This window comes from Candoia aspera, chromosome 3 (assembly GCF_035149785.1).
Source record: "Candoia aspera isolate rCanAsp1 chromosome 3, rCanAsp1.hap2, whole genome shotgun sequence".
Lineage (NCBI taxonomy): Eukaryota > Metazoa > Chordata > Lepidosauria > Squamata > Boidae > Candoia > Candoia aspera.
In genome coordinates this window covers 73,146,314-73,170,377 of record NC_086155.1, presented here as the reverse complement: position 1 = coordinate 73,170,377, position 24,064 = coordinate 73,146,314, and the positions used below count along the sequence as shown (strand labels likewise).

Here is a 24,064-nt window from a genome sequence, read left to right as displayed (position 1 = left end):
CTTATTATCTTGGTAGTTCATCCTCTTTTGCTTCTCTTTCGAGATACACACACAAACATACACACGCCCATGAGTGTGTATGTGCGTATATGTATATATGTCTCACACAGACACCCACAGACACCCACACACACACATTCTTCCCCCCTCCCATCCGCCTCCCCCCCCTCCCGGTTTTCCTCTGCTCCAGCACCACCAGCACCAGCCACCAGGACAAGTTGCTACGGAAACGGCTGCATGGCAACCGGCTCTGAGCCTGGGGTCCGTCTGCTGCTACTGCTGCCGCCGCCGCCGCTTCTCTGGCTGGCTCATTCTCCCGCGCGCTTCCTTTCTCGCTAGATGGTGTGCGAGACACCCGAGACTAGACACGCTCCGGACGCGGCCAGCGAGAAGCTGAGCGAACGAGAGAAAGAGAAAAGGGAGAAGGCAGGCGGCAGCGGAAGCAAAAGAGGCGAAGAGGACGCGCAGCTTGGCCGGGACAGAGGAAGGAGGCTGCTCCCTGCCTTCGTGCCTGCCTGCCTCGCCAGGATCGACGCGGAACTAGAGCCGCCAGCCGGAGCGCAGCCTTCGAGAGGGCATGGACGTGATGCTCCTGGTCCAGGGCGCTTGTTGCTCCAACCAGTGGCTGGCCGCGGTGCTGCTCAGCCTCTGCTGCTTGCTGCCCTCCTGTCTCCCCGCCGGTCAAAGTGTAGACTTCCCCGGGACGGCTGTGGAGAACCTGGTGGTCCGGAAAGGGGACACGGCGGTGCTGAGGTAGGACTCGCCTCAGCCTCCCCCCAGCGGGAAGCTTGGCCGGGTTGTGTTTGGCGCGCACCCTCCTCCCTGCTTCCCTCCCTGCCTCGGTGTTGGCGTTGCGTTGAAGCTCCACACTCACTGGCGCAGCTCATTTCCACCCGGGGAAGCTGAGGCGCTTTTTCTGGCTCCCTGGTCTGCGGCAGCCAAATGGGCCAAGCCGTTTGATCCAGAGTCTGTGGCCGGCGAGAGAGGAGGAGAAGCGGGAGGCTTCATTCCACTTTGAAACTAGCAGCATCCTGTCGAGTGGGGGACAGTTGCTGTCGTCTGCCGCCCCATCCGTGACCCTCCTCCCTGCCTGTAGGTTTCCCGTTCTCCTTTCGCCCCTCCAGTGGGGGAAAAGGCGCTTCTCTTCCATCCTCTTTTTTGATGTCCCCCGCCCCCGCTTTCGGTGGTACTTTTAGCTCAACTTTGGAGCCATCTCCTTGTTCTGCTCAGTGGACTCCCCTTGCTCTTTTTCCAAGTATTCTGAGGAGACAGAGGGGAGAGATTGATACGCAATCAGCTCTCTCCTTGGAATGAGTTTGCAGCTTCTTCCTAAGGCATGTTTCTCACACCCCTTGTTAAGTCTCTGAAAGCTGTGATGGCTCATAGGAGAGCAGCTAACCAACTCTCCACCCCCCTCCCCATTTGCAGCGTGGCTGCAGTGCAGCGCGAGCCTTTTGTGCAACCTTTCTTCTCTGGGGGAAATGCTGCGTTGGTACCCAGAGTTCTGATCTGTGTGATGCTAAAGACCACCCCATTCTCCAGAACTGCCTTTCCTCCCCTGAATGTCCCATCCAGATCTTTGCTGCATTAACACAGACAGTGCAGCAGGATCATGCATCTAGGCATGACGGTTTGGGAAGTGCACACTTGAGAGATTTGATTTCAGGATGGATCATAATAAGTGCTAACCAGTGCAGAACATGCTGTATTAGCTACCGCTATTTATCTGCGAGCAGCTGTATGTACTATATAATTGTTTAATTGGGCTATTCCAAGAAGCACTGAACTGAACTGCGGAATAGAGGAAAGCCTGTTTTAGATCTTCCCACGTGAAGATGATTTAAGAACTTGGATTGCCACTTATCTTATAAATGCAGAACCCCCATACCCAATTATTGGATGTTTTGAAACTATAGAAAATAGTAGATACTTGTTGCAGCAGAATCTAAAGGGTTCATTTTTTACTTAAGCAGCAGATGCACGAAAAGATTCTGATTTCCTTTTTAGAATGCTAAGTTTGTTGATGGAAGTTGGAATAGGAATGACTGATGTTCAAATTACTTTCTGTGGGAGACCGCCTGATGCTTGTATGTAACAGGATCTGCAATGCAACCTTTCTGTGCCTGTGTAGAGTATTGCTCAGCAGTAACAGTTCTTTGAGTGTACAGAGAAGCATGCATGTGGCTTAACATCCCTGGCATATAGCTAAAGAGTTTATAGAAAAAAATCAGGCTACACTATTATATTTATATGAATTTGGTTTTTGTTTAAATACCTTTGGTAGTCTGCATGTGTAGAGTAACTGATTCCTTTTGAAGGAGCTTTTGAATTCTACGTGGTAACAATTCACTAGGTAACAGAAAATTATTTACCAATAGTAAAACTATTTTCTATATAATTTTAAAAATCTGTTTTGAGTTAATTAAATCTTCAGCCTAACACTCACCCACCCACCCCCTTCAGCTTAAGTTTTAGTTGACATATTTTGCACATTTCTAAAATAGTCTTCCATGGGAAAAAATGAAACATGTTTTCTTATTATTTATGATATTAATAATATCAAGTGAAAAACATGCTGTTTGTATCTTAAACATTCACAGGTTAGCCTCTGCAGTAGTTTAAGCAGAAACACCATGGTTATAAGATGTTGCTTGCTTTTGGTGAAGCAGGTACATAAAGTAACTTGCTCAGAAGCATCACTTTTGACATACATTGCAAATCCTTTCTTACTCCCCCTCCCCAACAAAGGATAGATGAACATAGATATTTCTTCATTGTTTCAAATTCTGATATTGTCAGCCCATCCCTATTTTTCAGACTGTTCTCATCTGGTTGAGGCTGAGAACACATTCAGTGTCTATGCACTGCTGGCTGACACATTTTTCATCCATGATAATATGCTGTAGTTACACTCCATGGTTTTAGAACACATTGGAATTTACTGTTCTTGGTTTCCTCTGCTACAGACAGAAAGTAAATGCAACCTCAGTCTCTATTTACAGTACTTGCAATGTAAAGACAGCCATGGATCAGAGTTGATGAGCTGAGTTTTCTATTCAGGTTAGAACTCAGAAAAGTGCTAAGTGAAAATCCTTTAAAAAGCCATTTAATCCACTCCATCCTCAGTAACTCTACGTTTAAACTAAGCCAGTGATGGTGCCTTTTGATCGCTAGATTATACTTCTACCACTAAAACGTATGTATTCCTTTAGGTCTGGTTATGAAGCTAAATACATTATATAAATGCATTTGGCATTTTAGGGTCAAGCAATCATTTTCATCTGGAGAACATGAGTAACTGCTTTTGAAAGAAAAGATACCAGTGAGAATAGGATACACTACACAATTTTGATTAAAAAAAACCCCACAAGCAGCTGAGGATAAATAGAAAAGGCAATATTAAAGCTGTTAGAAAACTTGGTTATTTCTTAAGAAATTGAATATTTTGTTCAATTACATTTCCTTTTGCATTTTTGTGAAAACAGAGTTGACTTATGTGAGATCAATTTTGCAACAAAACTGCTTAACTACCAGATACAGACTTTCCAATGGTTCCCTGTAATTATGACAGACTGGGCCAGTTTAAATTAAAAAAACAACTTTTAAACCTGAAATACTTACATTAATAACAACCTAAGCAGTCTCCTGAAAATACAAAGAGGGAAAGAGGAATGGATAGTACAACAGTTTCTATGGGTTTGTTGATTTATTTAGAGAAATGGAATATATTTTCTTTCAGTTATCCTGTACTGGAATATTTTTAGGTTAATATACTGTATTTTGAATGCAGAAAGGTGACAAGCATATGGGCGTATTACATCAGTCCTTTACAGCACTGAGGTCCTGTAAATTAAAAAGAACCCACTGATTATATAGCATGCATTCATATATTTGTATTCTCTTTTCAGGGTCAAATTGTAATAAATGGAAAGAGATGCTCTGCATACCCAATAGGGATACCTCTAATTATAAATTTATATGACTGCTGGTGGCAAGTGGTTAGGATCTTTTGGAAATCTCTGAGTCATTCTTCTGTTGTTTTGAGTCAGCAGTTTGGTTGTTTAATAAAAATATAGTTACAGTATGCTAAATAGATACAATACTCTGGTACTTTTAATTGTCTTATTATCTAATAGCAGAACTCTTACAAAACTGTTAGGCATTTGATATTAAAATTTACAATGTCTTTGTACAGGCTGATGACAGAATTATACTTTATGAGATATATATGCAAGCCAGCCAGCTAACCCAACAAAGTTTGCAGATGTGTATTGGCACTAATTTTTCTAGAAAGTAGTGTCTAAAATAGATAACCGTTAGTGGAGTTCTGTGCCAAACTTTGTCCTTAATACACCGTATAACTTTGTATGACTTCTCAATGTCCCAAGGATAAAATTTGGTGACATGGCATTTTATTTTAGAAGTGTAGATTGCAGTTTCTTTCTTTCTTTCAGAAGGTTAAACTGCTTCTTAGCTTCTCATTAAGGCTGCAACCTGTGAATATTCAACACAGAGGAGGCCCTATTGAACAAAGTGAAACATGTTTCTGAATAAACATGTCAAGAATGACACAATTTTAAAGAACATAGCTTTTTTTGTAGGGCTGAATAGTAATCCAATACTGAACAGAACTGAATAGAGTTCTAATTTACAAAGAAAAGAGTTGAGTAACCATAGATTTTCAGCATATCTTACCATTTTTAGGCAGCATTCCCCATTCTGATGAAGTTTAGCTATAGGCCTGCATGCTGAGATTTTGAAGAATTACAGTGGCAACACAGCTAGAGGCACGAGGGGGCGTAGGTTAATTTTATAAGTGATACAACATGGTGGACAGGGAAATTTGTTCATAGACATTCTTATAGAATGAACGGTTTCACTGGAAACCTGAGTTTAATAACAGTTTGTTTCAGGCTGTTCAAATGTCAAAATCCCCCCTTTAAAAACAAAAACAAAAACCTGATATAATAGTATAAATGTAACCAGGTATATGATGCACACATTACCACTTACATACTCTAGATCATCCTAAATAAATTTATAGTGGGTATGTGTTTTTTCTTTCAACATTTTGATCCAGCTTTTCTTTTACAGGAAGCAACTGAAAATAGATCATAGTGTGTTTATTAAAATGTAATAATAAATGTTTATATAAAAGAGGTAGCTCCAAAGTTCCACTTCAGTCCTTTTATCATACAGTAACCCAGAGGACTATCATAGCATAAGGAGAAGTATAAGGCAATGGTCAATGGTCCTGCCACCACAATGAGATCACTTGCAAGAAAAAATTGAGAGGTTTGAAGTGTGGCACTTGCTTTGCCTATAGGTTCCCAATGGGAATTATAAATCAGATTCTCCTACTACCAACACAGAGGTGGCATATGCCTGGCCAACCAAGGATATGAATGCTAGGCCAGCAGCAACAAGGGGTTCCCCCCCTCCTATCATTATCATTATCATTATCATTATCATCATCATTGTATGTGACTCAGTAGCTAGACTCAGCCTTGAACCTATGAAGTTGACAAAACAAGTTCAGTTTACAATTTATTTATTTATTTATCCAATTTGTCCCCACCCATCTCATCCCATCGGGGAACTCTGGGCGGTTTACAACAATCAATTAAAACAACAATCATAAAATATACAGTATAAAATTACAATAATAATATAAATAAGAGTAAAGATAAAAAGTTCAAGTGGCGAAAGAATCTAAAAACAGTCCAAGTGTGGGAGGAGTGGTCTATAGCAGCCGCCCCCATGAATTACTCTTTCTGAATTTGATTAAATGAACTGAAGTACAAAAACAGAAGATGAAAATTGCTGTCTGTCATGTTCACTGTTTCAATGTAGTTTATACATCGTAATGTTTCACATGCCATGGCACTGACGCGTGTTTCTGTTTGGGAGGGAGCTGCTGCGAGACCTCGTACCAAGCTCTGTATCTGTGTTCATTACAATGGAATGTATTTGGGTTATGTGCTCTGTTCAAGGACTTTTCCCACAGACCATCAGAAACCGTTAGGAGCACCTGGGATTGTGGACTTGAGAAGATTCTACCGGGGGAGGGATTTCGCTTGCACCAAGGGTTTTTCAGTTTGAATTTGGCATGCTTTAATCATTCTCAGCTTTCTCTGTGATCCTGCATATTATTCTTCAATAAATCAGATATCTTTGAAACCCTGCTTATGAGTCTGATATCCATTAGAATAGGCAATCCTTACACTGTCTCCAAGAAAACTGTGTCACAGAAAGTAAGAAGAGGGTTAATTCCTGTATCAACAATGTTCCTGTATACATGTCTTTCCTTATTCCTAAACTAGACAATAGCTGCAATTCGTTGCTATAGAGAAATAAACCTGTTTCTTCCTACATCACCTTCTTCCAGCCACCAGTTCACTCCATAATGGGATTAGAATCCATTGAATGGGACTCAGTAATAGGATAGATTACTGAACACAAGGAAATGTATTGCTCTTTGAGGACCCTTCAGTATATAGACTTATTCACATTATTCCATTATTGCAAATATTTTTTCTTGTACTCATAAATCCACACACAAAAAAATTGCACCAAACAGCAATGTAATATTGTTCCCAAATCATTTAATTACAATAGCAATAGAGTGACCTTAACTATTTTTAGAGCCCTTTCTAAAAGAAAATTTAAGTTACATCTTTTTTGATGCTTCTTACACAAGTTACATTTCCAACTGGCGTGGTTATCCAAATATCTGGGAATTCCAGAAATGAAAGTGTAACTATTTTGGAGGGGAGTAGTTTAGGAAGATTATTCTAGTTTTCTGTTTTGTGGTAGTTGGATTACTTTTTGAAAAATATCTTCCTGGATATTGACTGTTCCTTACTGCCACTAATTACAGCAACAAACCTAGAACATAACTGATAACTTTTGTATCTTACATTCATCTGAAGGAAGATATTTTTTGCATTTCCATCACCCATAAGAGTTGTAAGTTTCTCATGCAAGCATAAGTTGCACATATCCTTAATAGATGAAATTTGCAAAACTTGTTCAAATAAGGAATATGTGAACCCATAAAATCATGTAAATATGGAGTATGGTTTAATATTTGTGAGTATCCCCAATTTAACTTAGTAAGTTATTTAAAATAACTTAATAAGATTTTCTCTGGCAAGACTACCCTGTTAGAAGTAATCTTGACTAAAACATTAATCATGGCTGAACCATAGACATTTTGCATATAGGCTTTATACTTGAGAGAATCTGTTTTGTAGTATTTATCCAAACCTATTAGTTACAAGAAAGGGACACTGTGGCACTGCGGGTTAAACCACTGAGCTGCTGAGCTGGCTGATCAGAAGGTCGGCGGTTCGAATCCACGTGATGGGGTGAGCTCCTGTTGCTAGTCCCAGCTCCTGCCAACCTAGCAGTTCGAAAACATGCAAATGTGAGTAGATTAATAGGTACCACTTCGGCGGGCAGGTAATGGCATTCCACTTAGTCATGCCGGCCACATGACCACGGAAGTGTCTACGGACAAACGCCGGCTCTTCGGCTTTGAAACGGAGATGAGCACCACCCCCTAGAATCAGACACGACTGGAGAAACCTTTACCTTTACTATTAGTTACAAACCTGATAATAGCTTTTCAGCCAATGGTTTTTAAGTTGACTTTCTTCAACAAAATGAAGCTAGAAATGTAGAATGAATTATTTGACTACAATGGCACTGTTCATAACATATATCCTAAGACAAATACACAATTTTTGCTACTCTATACAATTTAATGAATTTTATTCATTACAAGAATACAATAATTGCTCAAGGATTAAGCAAAGCCTAATTGATACCATTTTAAAACTGGGCAGGTTAAGAGAAAAATTTCTTTTTACGATTCTATGTTGTTCTGGATATCACATTTGAAATATTCCTAGAAACTAATAATAAATGCTTCCTTAGAATATTGTGCTGTGCTGTTTTTTTTTCTTCTTCTTTTTTCCAATACCCATTTCCTTACCATACTTTTATTTTAACCTTTTGTGTAGTACAGTTATTAAGGATAACCACTGAACCTGCACTGGAGGGTACTCAAATTGTTTTCTATATTTTGAATTGTAGAAGTATCTGCTTCCTTACTTATCTTTTACTAATTTGCAGTGCAAACTTTCTGAAATATATTCCTTTTTTTGCCATGTTTAAGTGTTTAAAGTTAAGAAGTTGTTTATGGAAGTTATCTTCATGCCAAATATATGCCAATTAACAAATAAACACCTGGTGGAGGAGCTTGTGGTTAAATTGTCTCTAATACACACTTCAGTTCATTGAATAAACCCCCAGTTTTTTAACATTATAATAGAAGAAGCTTCCTAACTATAAAAGTTATTGAATGAAGAAATGTGTTCTTTAGGATTACTGTAAAGTTAACTGTATTTCAAGTAAATAAAAGCAAATTAAAATAGTTTGTAGATAGAAGATCATGTTGAACTATAAGTAACGTTGCCTTTAGAGAAGAGACATAGCCCAGTCAGAGCAGTTAGAGTATGTACTGTAAATGCACAAAATCTCTTTCAGTGCATTTGTACCTCTAAGAGATTTGAAGAAGAGTTTGCAATCCTGCAGACCTGTCACGCATTAAAGTTGACAGTATTAAGTTAGTGAACTTGTTCTGCCCAAGAACTTCTTGAACTTCCAGAGATACCAGTGTTAATTCATACTAGTGAAATCCACTCTTAATCATATTTACCAATCTTTCAAAACTAGACATGACATCTTGACATTTAGAAGTATGATAACTTCATGACAATTCTGTTTTGTAGACTATAACAATTTTGTGGATTAAAAAAATCAGTCTTGAGCTCCATCCATTGAAAAAAAAATAAAGTTTAATTCTCTCATTCCTACATTTGTGCCATCTGTTAAATATTGTTGAACATTTCCCTTTGTGCATAAATTAGGGGATTTGTGCACAACTTTGAATATGCTTCTTTAAATGTAATTTAAATTTAAAAACTAGTGGCAAAATTTAAATTAAATTTATGAAGCATATTCATAAATAAGTTATTGGTTGACATTTATTATGGCTGTATGGAATATTTAGGCAGGGTAGTAACCTGTAAAATATCAATTCTTTTGGAGAAAATAAAATATAATTTTATTGAAATCCCACTTGTAAAGATTCATATTCAGGTCCTGTTTATGACATCTTAATATAGGCTGACCGCTGTGTTAAAAAGGAAGCTTGCTATATTAGATGGATGCCTGATACAAATATGGTTCATTTCATGTTCTTAGGAAAGTCTTTGCAAACATGAAGCATCTCTGCAGAAACTCAGCTGACACATCTGCTGCTGAGATTAAAATAGTCAACTGGGTGCAGTCCTATAAAATAATTTAAAAATTGGCTACTATATCTGTAGAACTTATCTATTTCTTGCCCCCTTTTTATGGCTTCCTATCCAAGAACTTGCTTTGTTTTTCCCTTGAAATGGTTCCCATATATTTAAGTGGCCTACATTGGAAATCAGGTTTTGTGTTTAAATAAACCAGGGGTGGTCAAACTGGTTTCTTACCAGTAGTTTTGGGCTACAACTCCCACAGTCCCTATTGGACATGGTGGCTGGCACTGGATGGGAATTGAATTCCAAAACATCTGGAGGGCACCAGATTGCCTACTCCTGCGGTAAGCAAACACCAGGATGTCTAAGAGCAGCTAGAATATGTAGGAATGGGGAAAAATGCTTTAAGATTTTTCAGCTGCATTTCCTTCACCATTAGTGTGACTACCACTGTTCTAAACATCAACAAAATAGAATATTCACTTTCAGAATTAAATGTGCCTGATCAGCTGACATAATTAAATTGCTTGCAGTATTCCCAAAGATTATAGAAAATGAATTACACTGTTATTAATGCAGTAGAAATCAAACTCTGTTACCCTGCTTTTTGAGAAAAAAATACTAATATAATTGTAGCTGAGCTGCATTTCTGGGGCCATTCCTACATTTGGGGATTTACCCAAGGATTATCATGAAGAAAGGGCATTTTTGAAATTCCAAACAGGAAAATTTATCTCTTTCCCTTCCCTACTCTGTGTCTCTCCCCTTTTCTAGTCTTTCTATCTTTCATTTTCTCTACTCTTTCTGTGTTTCATTTAAAGAAAATAGTAGGGCTGAGGTGTCATTTGACTATTTCACTTTGGTTGTGAAAAGTTTGGAATTTTTCTGTCATAATGAGAGTTAATGTTTGTGTCAAGGAAGCAACATTTGAATATACAGTATATATGTGTGTGTGTGTGTGTTTTACACAAACACAAGACACAAAGAGGCAACTTGTTCCCTTTAAAGAACTGGAGATGCTTTTTGATTTGTTACCATAGAACAGCCGTTATACCAGCTGTTGTCTAAACCATTATGCAAGCTGTTGAATGAATCTGTTTGTCACAAGCGTGATTTCATTTTTTCTGATGTGTGAGCTTCATGAAAGGCAAGTTCTGGGTGTCGATTTGCAAAATTTCTAATTCACTTGTTGATAAATATGGAATGTTAACATAATAGATTTTCACTTACCTTCTCTTTATTTGTAACTGTTGACCAATAAGGTTACAAGCTGGACAGAACTGCTGCTGAGCTTTCACCTGAAATCTCAGGTCAAAAGAACTAGGCTTTGCCATGATAAATGTTTTCATATAGAAGTAATGTACAACCCACCCCATTTATGTATAAAATATAAAATGCACAATATTTTTAGTTTTTGGCCATTTATCATTTAGCCTTATTTAAACACCGAAAACAATACAGCCTTTTTCACATTTTGTATACCGGTTCTGCATCTTTAGGATTTCATATTTTAATTTGTTTCATTAAGTGGATCAATCTGTTAGAAATTAAACTGCAGGGTGGTCTTGAATTGCAGTTTAAGATATTTGTCCTGGTTAATTACATAATGTCAACTTTATTCATTCTGTCTCTCTTTTTTCATAATATTTGGCAGGTACAAGGTATGTCTTTTCCAGCTTTGTATCCAAAGCTACTTACACATTGCATTTCAAGGAGAACCCACTCGTTTTTTTTTCCCCTCCCTAGCAATAAGAACCTCAGACAACCCTCCGTTAACAGTGTTCACTTGAAATCAGTATGTCTTTAAATATGGGTCTTCTCCAAATCTAATAAAAAACTTGTTTATTTGAGGAAGTTTTGTTTAGGTATGTTACTATAATGTGGAACATCTAATAATCCAGATCCCTACATTGACCACCCCCAGCAAAAACAAAAAAACAAAACAGGCTTTACTTCTGACTACAAATTTTTGTTTCATTTATCTCAAGAGAAACCATACTCCAACAGAATGGAGTAGATAAAGGATAACTATATTCAATAGCGTAAGACTTGAAAAATACTTGCCAAATGATTAATTCAAATCACTGTTTTAAAAATAAAGATTATTTCAAATTCACATTCCATATTATATACCACAAACTATTTGTGATGCTTTATAAGTAATTATAATCACATCATATATAACAAATGTTATATTTAATTTCAGTTAACTAGCTTTCTCCTTTCTGCCAATGATCTAAGGTTTGTTTGTTTTTTTCTTATGTCATTAATCTTCTCAGATAATCTCTCTGTGTTGAGGATTATTGCTTTAATACAATATTTACAATCTCAGTACCAATAATTATAATGAAAGAAAGTCCTTTACCTACAGTAAATTTAACCTCTTAAAGAAGTATCAATTGAGCTACATATTGAGCTATTCTACAGTTTCTGCCAACACAAGTGATTGAGTTACTTAAACATTGCAAAATATTTAGTTTCCTACTGCTTAATATGTAATTATGATTTTACTGTTTTGAATAATGAAGAATGAAATAATATTAGGGGAATGGAAATCTAATAACGAAATGTTTGCTTTTGGGTCTGAATGTTCCCGTTCATCTACAGTACCTTTTCTCAATCTGTGTTACTTCAATATATTGTGTCATGTTCATCGTTTCAATGTTCTGTATACATCGTAACGTTTCGCATGTCACTTTTCTAACCCGTGTTTGCGGGTTGGAAATTTCCAGCCGTGCCAGGCTGTAATCTTCTTACTGCAATGGTGGAATGTATGTTTGGGTTAGTGACTCTGTTCAAGGTTACTTTCTCAGGCCGATGTGGGTAACGGTTGCTAACACCTGGGAGGGGGTGGTTGCTAGGAGGGAGGAAGGGCGGGACTGGTTTGAAAGCAAGGGTTTTTAGTTTGTATTTCGCGTGCTTTTGCTCATTCTCAGCTTTCTTTGTATTTGCACACTATTCTTATAATAAATCAGTTATCTTTAAGCTCGGGCTTGTGAGACTGAGTATTTTGGAGTAGGCAACCATTACATATTGGTTCTCAATTCTCACAGTTCCCAACCTCTGTGACCGATGTTCATGCTGTCTAGAAATTGTTTAAGAAAAGTTCCATTATGTGAAGGGTAACAGTAGAGGGAAAACTAATAACAAAAATGTGATGGAACCTTAGATTTTAGATTTGGTTATGCCAGTCCTTCCCTATAACTCTGTATAGGTGAGTATTATTGATAATGCTTATTTGCAAGTAGGTCCCTTTGTTTTAATAGATGCAGGTGTTGTTGGTTGCTTAGTTACTAAGAGGAGCACTATTCTACCAATTTTTCTAAATTTATTTATATTAAATTGACAATAAATTATTTATACACACACACACACACACACATACACACAACAGTGTATAATGTAGCTTAAAATTAGTAATTGTGATAAAGGGGGAAATGGAAGGCAGGCAGGTATGAAAGTAATGTTATATATTTTTAAAAAAATGTTATTAACAGAGCCAGTCTATATTTCTAAAAAAAAAACAAAAACCCACTCTTTAAAAATTAACTTCATTTAAGATCATACAAAACCAATTTTATTTTACTTAAAACAAACTTGCACTGATTTACCGAGACAAGGCATTCAAGCTCATCATTCCAGTATAAATAATACCAATTTTGTTAACTTCCTATAAAAGGGTTCTACCTTAGGAATCATAGTTAATTGTTTAATTACACTGTTTAATTAATTACCCTGAGGATCCATGTAGTGTAGTCATTAAGGTGGTGGACTAGGAGTGGAAGACCCTAATTTACCTTTATCATAGAAGCTCACTGGGTGATTTGGGCCAATCACTCTCTCTCTCAGTCCACCCTACCTCACAGGCTTGTTACATTGTGAGGAAAAATAGGAGGAGAGGGTACTGTGTATACCACCTTGTGCTCTTGAACAAAGGGTGGAATATAAATCTGACAAATAAATAGCTAAATCTTCCAAATTCCTTAACTGCTGTAGAACGTATAAACAGTAGTAGCAGCTGGATTTTGTAAGCAAATAACAAATGTTTCAATTTAATCTCTAAGAAGTACTCTGACATCCATCAAACTCTTTTTTTTTAAACTGCAACTAAATTGATTCAAAATAATAATATGAGAGGGTTAGTCCCTCCCCCCCCCATTGGATTCACCCATTATTTTAAAACTGGGATTGACTACAGTATTAACATTTCATGGGCAAATGTATCAAAATTATATCTGTGATACAATGTTTTCCATGTCTCATTTGCAGCATTAAGTGTACATATTGAAACTAATCCCCAAACAAACAGGGATAGGATTTCAGTTGGTTCAAATAATAACGTTCAACCTGAGGCCAAAGAGGAGCTGATTTCTGAGGTCCCTTGTTCTAGTCCAGCCTTTCTCAACCGTTTGACCCTGGAGGAACCCTTGAAATATTTTTCAGGCCTCAGGGAACCCCTGCCCATTCAGGCTCAAACGTAGGCCACAAGTTACAAAATTATTTTATTTGTTTCACATGTAGGCCTGTATAAATGCATTCACAGTGTTCTTAAACTAAAAATAAAGAATGAAACTTACCTCTTTAATTTGAAGTTGCCCGAATTTTTTTTTTTTTTTTTTAATTAACCGTGATCTCCCAGGGAACCCTGAGTGACCTCTCGTGGAACCCTAGGGGTCCACGGAACCCTGGTTGAGAAACCCTGTTCTAGCAGTGATTGGAGGTAGGATAAATGAAAGTGTGAAATATTAAATATACCTTTTACAATGGATAATTATAGTTTGCATAATGAAAAGTTTTGCAGGGATATCCTTTCCAATGAAATCTGTTCAATACCTTGTATTGTTTAAAATAATATGATGAAATAAATGCAGGAAGCTTCTCAAACATAAACTTGGAGTTAAATTCAAAATCATAAACCAGAATTATTCTTCTTGTAAATCTGTACCCTAATATAAAATATGCATGTTTCAGCTGAATTTAAAGCAAACTATCAATACCAGTGTATATGGTACCAAAAATTTCTGTAGATGTGAATAACTTGAAAATGAAAAAAAAAATCTATAAAGAATCTATTTATATATATACACACATACACACAAACACACATACAAGTCCTTGAATTTTCAGTTAAGTATTGGGTAAATCAGTCTCTGTATCAGTTGGGCACGTTTTGACATACAATTACATTGTTTCGCAATTAAACAGTTAAAAAAAAGTTAAAATATTATTTAAGTGTCTAAACTTCAAAAAATGCATTATAATATTTGGAATAGTCCACATTCCATTGGATAGCTGAGTTCTGATCCATGTACTAGCCTAATATGTACTGATAAACTGATTTCATGTAGGAATATGCATACTTAAAGACAAAGTTCCCTAGTTTCAACAGGCAACATGCCACTTTTTTTATTGGTTTATTGATATTTTTATGACAAAAAACAACCCCAATTCAGCCACCCTTCCTAAGGTATGAAAAGTTTTGTTTTTCATGTTGCGCAATTAGAATCACCTCTTTCAAAAGCTCACATTGCTTTCCTTTTATAATTATGGAGTGATTAACTATATTCTAGAGATGCCAGAAATGGTTCCCTAGAAATAAGCTTCAGGGACTTTGGTAATTATTGTTTCAGAGACATAGTGGACATTAGAGGACTTTAAATTCTTCTCTGGCTTAGATAACTATATTAGCCAAAGATGGGAGTCTCCTGGATAGACTGCTTTAGATGCACTGAGAGGAATATTTTGCAGAAAAAAATGTATGGTAAGCTTTTGCACCAAAGTAAGTTTAACTAGGCAGCTCTATTTTTAAGACCATGTGCTTTGAGGAACTGCTTTTGAAGAAATTAAGAATGGCAACCAAATACTACCCACAAGGTGCTCTGAGAGGCATATTTTTGATCCTTATTTTTGTATTCTCCCAGCCAAAGCAACATAGATTTAAAAAGCCAAGAAGAGGATTATTTTCAGATTACTCAAGCCCTTTAGTGTTTTCTGAGTTATTCCTAGTTGTAAAGACTTAAAATAATTTCCAAGTTAACACATCACAATGATTAAACCTGAACCCAGATCTCCACAGATGATTCCAACACAGAATTAAGACTGAAGCTAGTAAAAAGGCACTAGATTTACAGAAGAAAATCTAGGTTCACAATACCACCACTGACTTTAAGAAAAGCACCACACATTGTGGCAGTCCATTCTTCTGTAACCTCCATCTACTGTTCTTACTATTGAAAGTCACATAAAATCTCTGATTCTGTAATAGACTGTCAATAACCCTAATGATCTTACTATCTCTGGTGCGACTATTTATTTAGCGTAGCAATATCCTATGATTAACAATATAGGATATTAAGCAATATCCCATACGCTGCAATTAAGTCAATAAAAGCCACTCCAGTAATCATCTTTCGTTCACAGCCGTCTTCAATATATTGCATAAGATTAAGTATTTGGCCACAGCATGACCTCCCCGGTCTGAAACCTGCTTGCTCCTTCATGATTTTTCTATCAATAAGATCCACAATTTGGTTAAGGATCATCCATTCCAACACTTTGTAGAGATGGCAAAGGAGTGACTCTGGTCAATAATTTTTTGGGTAATCCGGGTGTTTACCAGGTTTCAGTAAAGTGGCAACTCTAGCCCGCCTCCACTGTTTGGGGATCTTAAACTCATCAATACAATCAGTTGTAAAAGCCACTCCAAGGTACGAGGGCCAAACTATTTTATCTGTTCTGTTCTTATTTCATCTATACCTGCTGCTTTATTTAGTTTCACGTTCCTTATGGCTTGCTCCAATTCAGATATCACAAAGGGGGTATTTAACAATCCCTCCCTTTGTTCCCCTGCTCGAATGACTTGTTTCCTTATCTTTTTTTCTTTGCATTTTCCCATTTTTCAGCTGCTGGTTGGCTACTTTGCTGTTACACCAATATACTTATTCTGTAGTTGAATTGGATCATTGCCTAAGGTTTTAAGTAGTTTCCAGGCTTGTCTGCTGTTCTGCTTCATGTCAAGATTCTCAACTAACACAGACCAGAGCGAGTTTCAACTTTCAGCGAGTGCTTGCATCAGCTTTTCCCCTGCTTCAACGGTATCCTCCCGAAATGGGTCCTGGTTGTAAAGCACCTGATACCTATCCAGCAGGGGTTTGGTGTCATCAGTCAGACCCTGGATGTATTGAGTATGACAGCCTCTTAGATATTTTTCCTTGATACTACTTTCACAAGATGCACAAAATCATCATATTTATCCAGGTGTGGGGTAATCTTTCCCACCTCTTTTTCCAGTTGTTCTCAAAAATTCATCCATTTAGCCTTCTTAAAATTAAAATGTCTGCGAAAAGCTACCTCCTGGGTGTCACAACAGCATATACTACACATATGATGGATCTATGTTGGGTGCGCGGAATTGGATCATCAACAATTTTCGTGCACTGTGCTGCAATCTTCTGACTAACAAAGATGTTATCTAGATTGTATCCCCTCCTCCATCTGCCACAATTAAAAGATGCAGGCAATTTCAGGTCATGAATAAGTTGCAAGTTATTGTTATCTGCCCAGGTTATCTCCATTGGTCTGATCATACCCCCAAGTCTCACTATGACAATTAAAATCTCCAATAATTTATTTGATCATACATAAAATTATATGGTTTATTAAAACTAAAATTTACTTTTGGTGGTTTATAGACAGAGGTAACCAGGAATCGTGGAGTTCAAATGGTGAGAATTTCAGTGTTATTTATTTCTGTCAGTGCAGGTGATATGATGCTGAGACTGGGCCTAACTGAGCTTCTCTTTATGTTGTTTATTCTTGGTCTCTCACAAATGATCTACAAAATAGTACAATGATGGATTTTATTATACATCTATATATATTTACTGGATTGTTAATTTTCATTTTTTTTTGTCATCCATATTTTATTTTATTTCAAAAATAACATAGAAATCCAAGGAAAGTAGCAGAGTCAGTTACTACTGTCATGTAAATCTCTTTTAAAAATGAATACATGTTATAGCAGAGCTGTATTTATTATTATTAATAAACATTTAAACAAAGTTCAGAAATCAATATTTATATAATAAAAACTTGTATAAAATATGAAAGTAATACTGATACTGATACTGAGCTACATCACAATGCCTATTTAGAATAGAAATCTTAGCAATGAAATGCTTACATTAATTGCATTAAGGTTAGTTTATGAAGGTTTTTATGAGAAGATGTTCTAATGAATGTGATTAAACCCCCCATATAAGAACACTACAATAAGGAGGTAGGTTTTACTGATATTTGTGAGATTTTCCTTTGAGCAAATTAGTATGCAAATATATCATGCTTATCTAGCCCACCAAACAATATATAGGCATGCAATATATTCTGGCAGGCTCTAGGTAGCGGGCCTTTTCTGCTGTGGTGCTCATGCTGTGGAATCATCTCTCCCCTGAGGTGAGGTTGGCCTTGTCATTGTTGAGCTTCTGGAGGTCCCTCAATACATAGTTATGCCAGCAGGCCTGGGGACCCAAGGGGATGGATGAATTAGTGAGGTGTCTCCATTATTATGTTTAACAACCTTTTATTTTTTGTTTTAGTTTGGTTTTTATTTTTAATGTATTTATTGACTGTTTTTAACTTTATTGTACACCAGAGTCACTTATGGTGAGATGGGCGACTATATAAATTGGTTTGATTGATTGATAGATAGATAGATAAATTTAAATTGGGAATTAATTTATCTTGAGTAGACATAATAGGAATTGCTCAAATTTGGATTATGTGTATACCTCTACCATCCACTCTGGAGATTGGTCTTTGTTAATCTTTTCACTCAAATAAACAGTTATAACAATTATACTCTGTAGAACTGCTCACATTTTAAAGTCTTGTATGCCCCAATACATCTGAAGGATATTTTGATATTTGGAATGTATTAAAGATAGCAAGCAAAATGGATGACTTCATCTACTGATTCATAGACTATAATTATATAGGACTGAAGAAGAGTAAGGGAAATTGCGTTGCCTCATGGAAGAAAAGTGACAAATAATATATTGAATAAACAAAATACTTCTCCATAAATTGTTGTTACTTATGCTTTTATTGGGATATTTTATATCAAGAGTACTGTTTCTCAAAAAAAAAAATCATTGAATGCCAGAAATGACCTTTCAAGACAGAGTTATTGAAAAGCTGCCAAAGTTTTAAGTAAAAGCATATATATATTTATTAACATTTGGAAATGCAGGTATATTTATTAATTTTTGTATCATTGCCATCTTTTTGCTTAACTCTATGAAACAGGAATAATTACTTTTTATTTCCTTTGCAATTTTATGTGCTAATAAAATTAGTAGATCCACCTCATCACTATTGTGTTTTGCCCTCCTTGTTAATGTGGCATTATCAGTTATACTAAACAACATAATGTTTACATGCCACACTTAATATTCCAGTGTTAAAACACAAGTAGAAATTGTTGGACCCCATCATATATAAGAATAAAATCAAAAGTGGAATCTCCAGGATGAATACAGCAAATGACTGGAGAATTGGTTGCTTGCAAATGCAGATAAGGTATTCAAGATTAGGAGGTGGAAGGTATCCAACCATGTATTTGTTATGTATTCTAATTTCTGTCTTTGAATGTAAAGACAGTGAATTCTAATTGACGTAAGAGCTAATAAGAACTAATTCCACTTAACATGGCAAGATGAAGGCCATTATTATTATTAGCTTTGTTTAGCATCATCATCATCACCATCATCATCATCTTTGTCTCATGTTGCCAGGATACTATGTGTTACCTCCAAACATGTGCTTTTGAGTGTATCTGTCATGAGTACTGATGGTGAGCAGGAGGGGGCCTCTATCCAGGGGGGAAAACGCATGCGTAGTACTGAGGAATTAAGCAGCCATTCAAAAAGACACAGATCAGACCCGCCTTGACTTTGGGGGTTTATCTGTCTGGGTTTTCCCACGCTTCTTCAGTTTGTTAGGATTCTGTCTTATGTAGCAGTAATAAACACTAGAGACCTACTCCTCGTCTCAGCGTGATTTCTGACTGTTAGGACAGTATCCCCCAGCTGAGAATTTCTGTTAGCATTACTTCCAAATTGCATTTTAAAAAAAATGTGGTTTTTTCCTACCTTGATTACCTTATAGTTTTGCTTGTTATGGACTACTAAGAAAATATACTTATACAATATAAGTATATGCAAATATACAATAATTGAATTATTTTGCAGGTTTTCAGAAAATGAAAAAAAACGGTTCTGTGGGGAAATTGTGATTGAAAAAGTAGTAGGAAGAACAGAGCTATCTTTTTTTTTTTTTTCCAGCTTCAGGTTGCCTCTCTAGCCAGCCCCACAGGTATATTTCCAGATAGGTTTTGCAGTTAGAGAAACTACTAGTGCTGTAACTATTTTTTGCCATTTCATTCAGTTTAATGTAAATGTATTTATTTGCACAGAAAAAAATAATAATGTAAAATTTTCATGAGTTCCCTGAATTAGCATTTGGGAAAGAAAAAGTGATGGAATGAAACTGAAATTGAGTGAGAGAATGTAAAGTTTGAGCATTCAAAGTTATAGGGTAGCTTCAGTAGAAAGTTTCTGTTCATGAAAAGCCCCATATAGAGGAAAGGTTGCTGTGACCAGAAAGAGATGTAATTTTTGCTCATTCCCCTGATGGCCTTTTGCACCATGTCACTTCCAGTTCCAAAGTTCAGGAAACTTGAACACTGTGGAATGTTAATGAGTGGAAGGGGCAGTGAGCTTCCCAAATCACTGATAAACCAAGGCTAAGATCTTGCTATCATAGCACAAGAATGGAAAGGGTTCTTATTAGTTCTTTTGTTTTCTGCATTTAGATTTCATTTTATAGGAAAATACATATCCATGTTCCATATGACTCCAATAAGCTTGACCGTCTAATGGGGTTCACTTGAGGATATACAGAAGGCCTATGATTTTAGTAGACGAATGCAGGAAAAAACTGCAGAATGTTGCTTCAATTTTTATGCAACAAAGTTAATTATTCCCAAAAATCTACCATTTCCTTATAACAATTAGCACTTGTTCTCTTTACCATCCCATTTTTCTCAGAATTAATGATAGATATAAAATTAATCTTATTTTATTTGTTTTTGTTTTAATGGAAACTTAAGCAGCATTTTTATTACAAACAGAATGTACCAGAACTTGTTGACTGAAGTGGGTGTTTAAATACTTTAGGGGAACAAGAAATCCATGGCACATACTTATAAGATTTTAGAAACAATGTAAATAATTAATATTATGGGATAAATGACATTTTATATCAAAGATAAGGAGTAACCCTCCAGTTCAGTGGTTCTTAAACTGGGGGTGATTACCCTCGGGGTAATTTGGGCATATCCTGGCGGTAATGGAACAATTTGTAATTGCTTGTTTATGAGTTGAGGATCCAGTTTGGGCCTGCTGCTGCCAAGGCACTTGTGTAAAAAATAGTCTGTTTCTTTCTGTGGCAGCAATGACATTATTTGTGACTGGGAAAAAGGGTAATTGGGTCAAACAGTTTAAGAACTACTGCTCTAATTCTGCTATCTCAGTACTGTAGGTTAAGGGTTCATCTCTCTGCATTTTTAAGCTCATTGTTAATTATCACTGTGGCCAACATTGCTAAGCTGTGGATACAATGCACTTATGATTCTGAAAATGACCCATCTATTAGTGCTTTTGTTAAATATAGTATTAAAAACTTGAGATATTAACAGCATTTACAAAAGACCTTTCTCCAATTATATAAAGTGGCAAGTACCTATCCAATCATCAAATTTCTTAATAATTATCTAATATATAATTAGGGTTACTAATGCTAGATGGTATTAATTGTTGCTTGGTTTTGTAAGCAACATTTGTAATATAGTGATCATATCCATAAGTGCTGGTAGATGATGTTGGAAATCACTCATCTAAACAGAGGCTCCTCAGTAAGACAATTTCAAAAAGAATAGAAGTATCCCTGGTCGACAGCTTGACACACTGTGAATCTTTCCTTACAGTGTATAGCAACATAATATTGAATGTGTTTTCAATCCCACCCACGGCTCATTAAAAACAATGATGAATGCAAAATGGGAGTTGCCAATACACGCACCAGAATTTTCTTCAGTGTGTTAGGTTCTTTGGTAGGCATGTCAATGTGGACAACATTTTTAACGTCAGAAAATGTTTAAAACTCCATTACCTTAATTCATTTGCTGAACCTAATAGATATGTGTGTGTGCATATATATGTAATTGTATGTATATATTAAAAATTGTGGGAGTTAATGGATGACACTGTTTAAGATGCCAATCTAGATATAATAATTGAACCACTGATTTGTTTCTCACAAATAATCAGCATAGGGAGAGGAGCTTTGTGATTCAATTTTGAATGAATCATCCTGTCTGAAAAAGGTGCTCTGGTAAAATCTAGGGTTGATACTTTGGTTCCAGCTGGCTACTGTGGTGATAGTGTCATTGTGATAGAGAAATGAATAGGGCCAGTGGACACTGCAATCTCTGCTCCCTCAGCCAAATAAACATTGGGACACCATGACTCTGCCTTTGCTCCTCTAGTGCAGGAACCAGAACAAGTTAGGAGGATCAGAAGAAAATAAACTAAAGACAATGTAGGTTGTGCAGTTGTCTAGCGCTGGCTGTGTTAAAGAGTTGGTCATGAGATATCAGAATGGAGTGGTCTAGACCTGGATGAGTGATTGCAGAGGAGGAAGGATAAGTTAGATAGTATTTTATTTCCAAAAGCTACGTATTGCTCCAGACCAGGTCTTTTGTGATATATAACAGATACACTTTTTCCACGACCTTTATTACTCCAGTTCAGGTTTTTATGACTCAGTACATAGATTTTACTATTTTTGTCTTGTTTTAATGTTGTACTATGCTCTAAAAAAATCCAAGCAAAAATACTCTGAGACTACATTCAGTTCCTTATACTCCACAGAAGGAAGGAGTTTTATGAAGCCTGCAGAAATGGAAAGAAATATGGTTTTGCTGTTTTGGTATAATGCCCATATATATGTAGACATATGCTCCTGCCAGGATCAACAGGAACTTAGAGGAGGACTGTGCTCAGTGGCAAATACCTCATTAATAATGTATTGCTCTGTTGAAACTATCCCTTCAGATCCTGAGACACAAAATACCTGTGATGAAGAGCAAAAAATAATAAATAAAAGGTGCGAGCTGTGTTGTGCACTGAACTTTTATTAAACAATGTTCTCATTTCTGATTCTGACATAACTTGGAGGAATGACTATATGTTTTCTACCATAAAATAAAATAACTGCCTGGACCTGCTGTTTGCATACATTTGAACGCTGTCCTTGGTACCAACGAAGGGTTTCATCCATAATGATTTGGACATATGTGTATGTGAGAGTGGTACACACACACAAATGCACACATGCCCTACACACAAAGTAGTGTTTATTATATATTAATCAATTCAGAACAACAACATGGGAAAATGTGGATTGCTGTTTTACTGGACATGCTGTTCAGATAACTGAATTAAATATGCCCTTGCAAAATTCTTTATGTAGTGTATAATGACTACAAAGGACATAACAAATTAGGAGGCAGCACATGCAAGAACCTCTAAAGAATGTAGCCATTCTGAATACTCAGTCTTAAGCTTTACAGCTTAGGTGAATGAGTTCAACCTTTTTGTATTTCTTCTGCTTGTTCTTTTATATCATCACAGAGCTCCCACTGTGTTAATAAGTTTTTGTATTGAAGGAACTTGCTGAGAGATGCAGAACAGAATGAACGAAAAGGGCAATGGAGGAAAAAAACAAGGGAAATGGGATTCCTGAAGTATGCAATGCCATCTGTAAGATTTCAGTTGCAACCTTTGAGTGTTTTGAGAAGCATATCACTGTTTTCTTTGGGGCAGGTAGAGAGGGATTAGATTAATTTTATATTGATTTTGCATGCCTCTTAGAATCCTGATATACTATGTTGTATGCATTTCTGTGTAACATATGACTATGAATTTTACACATAATTGAAAACATCTTTAGTAATTTATCACTTAGTTGGATGTCTGTTTATTGTAGTACATTTGATATAATTCATAGAACATTTGCCTATTATGGGATTCAGTACAGAGCGATTGATCATACATAGGAATGACAACTGATGTAGCTAGTACACAAACTTGGGGCATATCCATACTGCTAGTTTGCCCTGTCTCAAGTACTTCTGGAGGGCAGGGTCAAGTGTTTCTGGAGGGCAGGAACAGACAACCTCTACTCAGCTGCAGCCCTTCTTGAATGTGTCCTATGCCTCTGTTTTCCTGCTCTGTATTGAAAGTTGTCAGTTCAAACATTGCTGTCTAATTTTCCTGCTACAGTTTACTTTCTTTTAGGCAAACCTTTCCCTTTGAATGGCAGCAGGAATGTCTCCTCACCTGGGTCAGAGGTCACTGCCCTACAGGTCTTTCATTTGTGCTAAAGCTACTGTTACCAGTAACAGTAACAACATGTGGCTTTCATGCAGTGGTACATTTGTTTGAAACCAAGCAGAATTTTTTATATTACTATTTTTATTTTCCTCAGCTACGCACTTTTCCATTAGTGTCTCAGTCTCTCTCTCTTTCTGTCAAATAAGTCCATGGGCACACTGCTGAAATTTATTTTTATTGATTTCTCATATTTCTACACTGCCCATCTTGCAACTGACTGTGGGCAGTTTACAA

General features: G+C 36.6%; 1 protein-coding gene across 1 annotated transcript in view; it reads left to right on the top strand.

The window, feature by feature from the left end:
* Positions 1-340: 340 nt before the first annotated feature.
* Positions 341-24,064, top strand: part of NEGR1 (neuronal growth regulator 1) — a 583,664-nt gene continuing 559,940 nt past the window's right edge. The window contains exon 1 of the mRNA XM_063298127.1: positions 341-753. Within this exon, the coding sequence (XP_063154197.1) occupies positions 578-753 (176 nt within the window). The 5' untranslated portion in view covers positions 341-577. The remainder of the gene's footprint in view (positions 754-24,064) is intronic.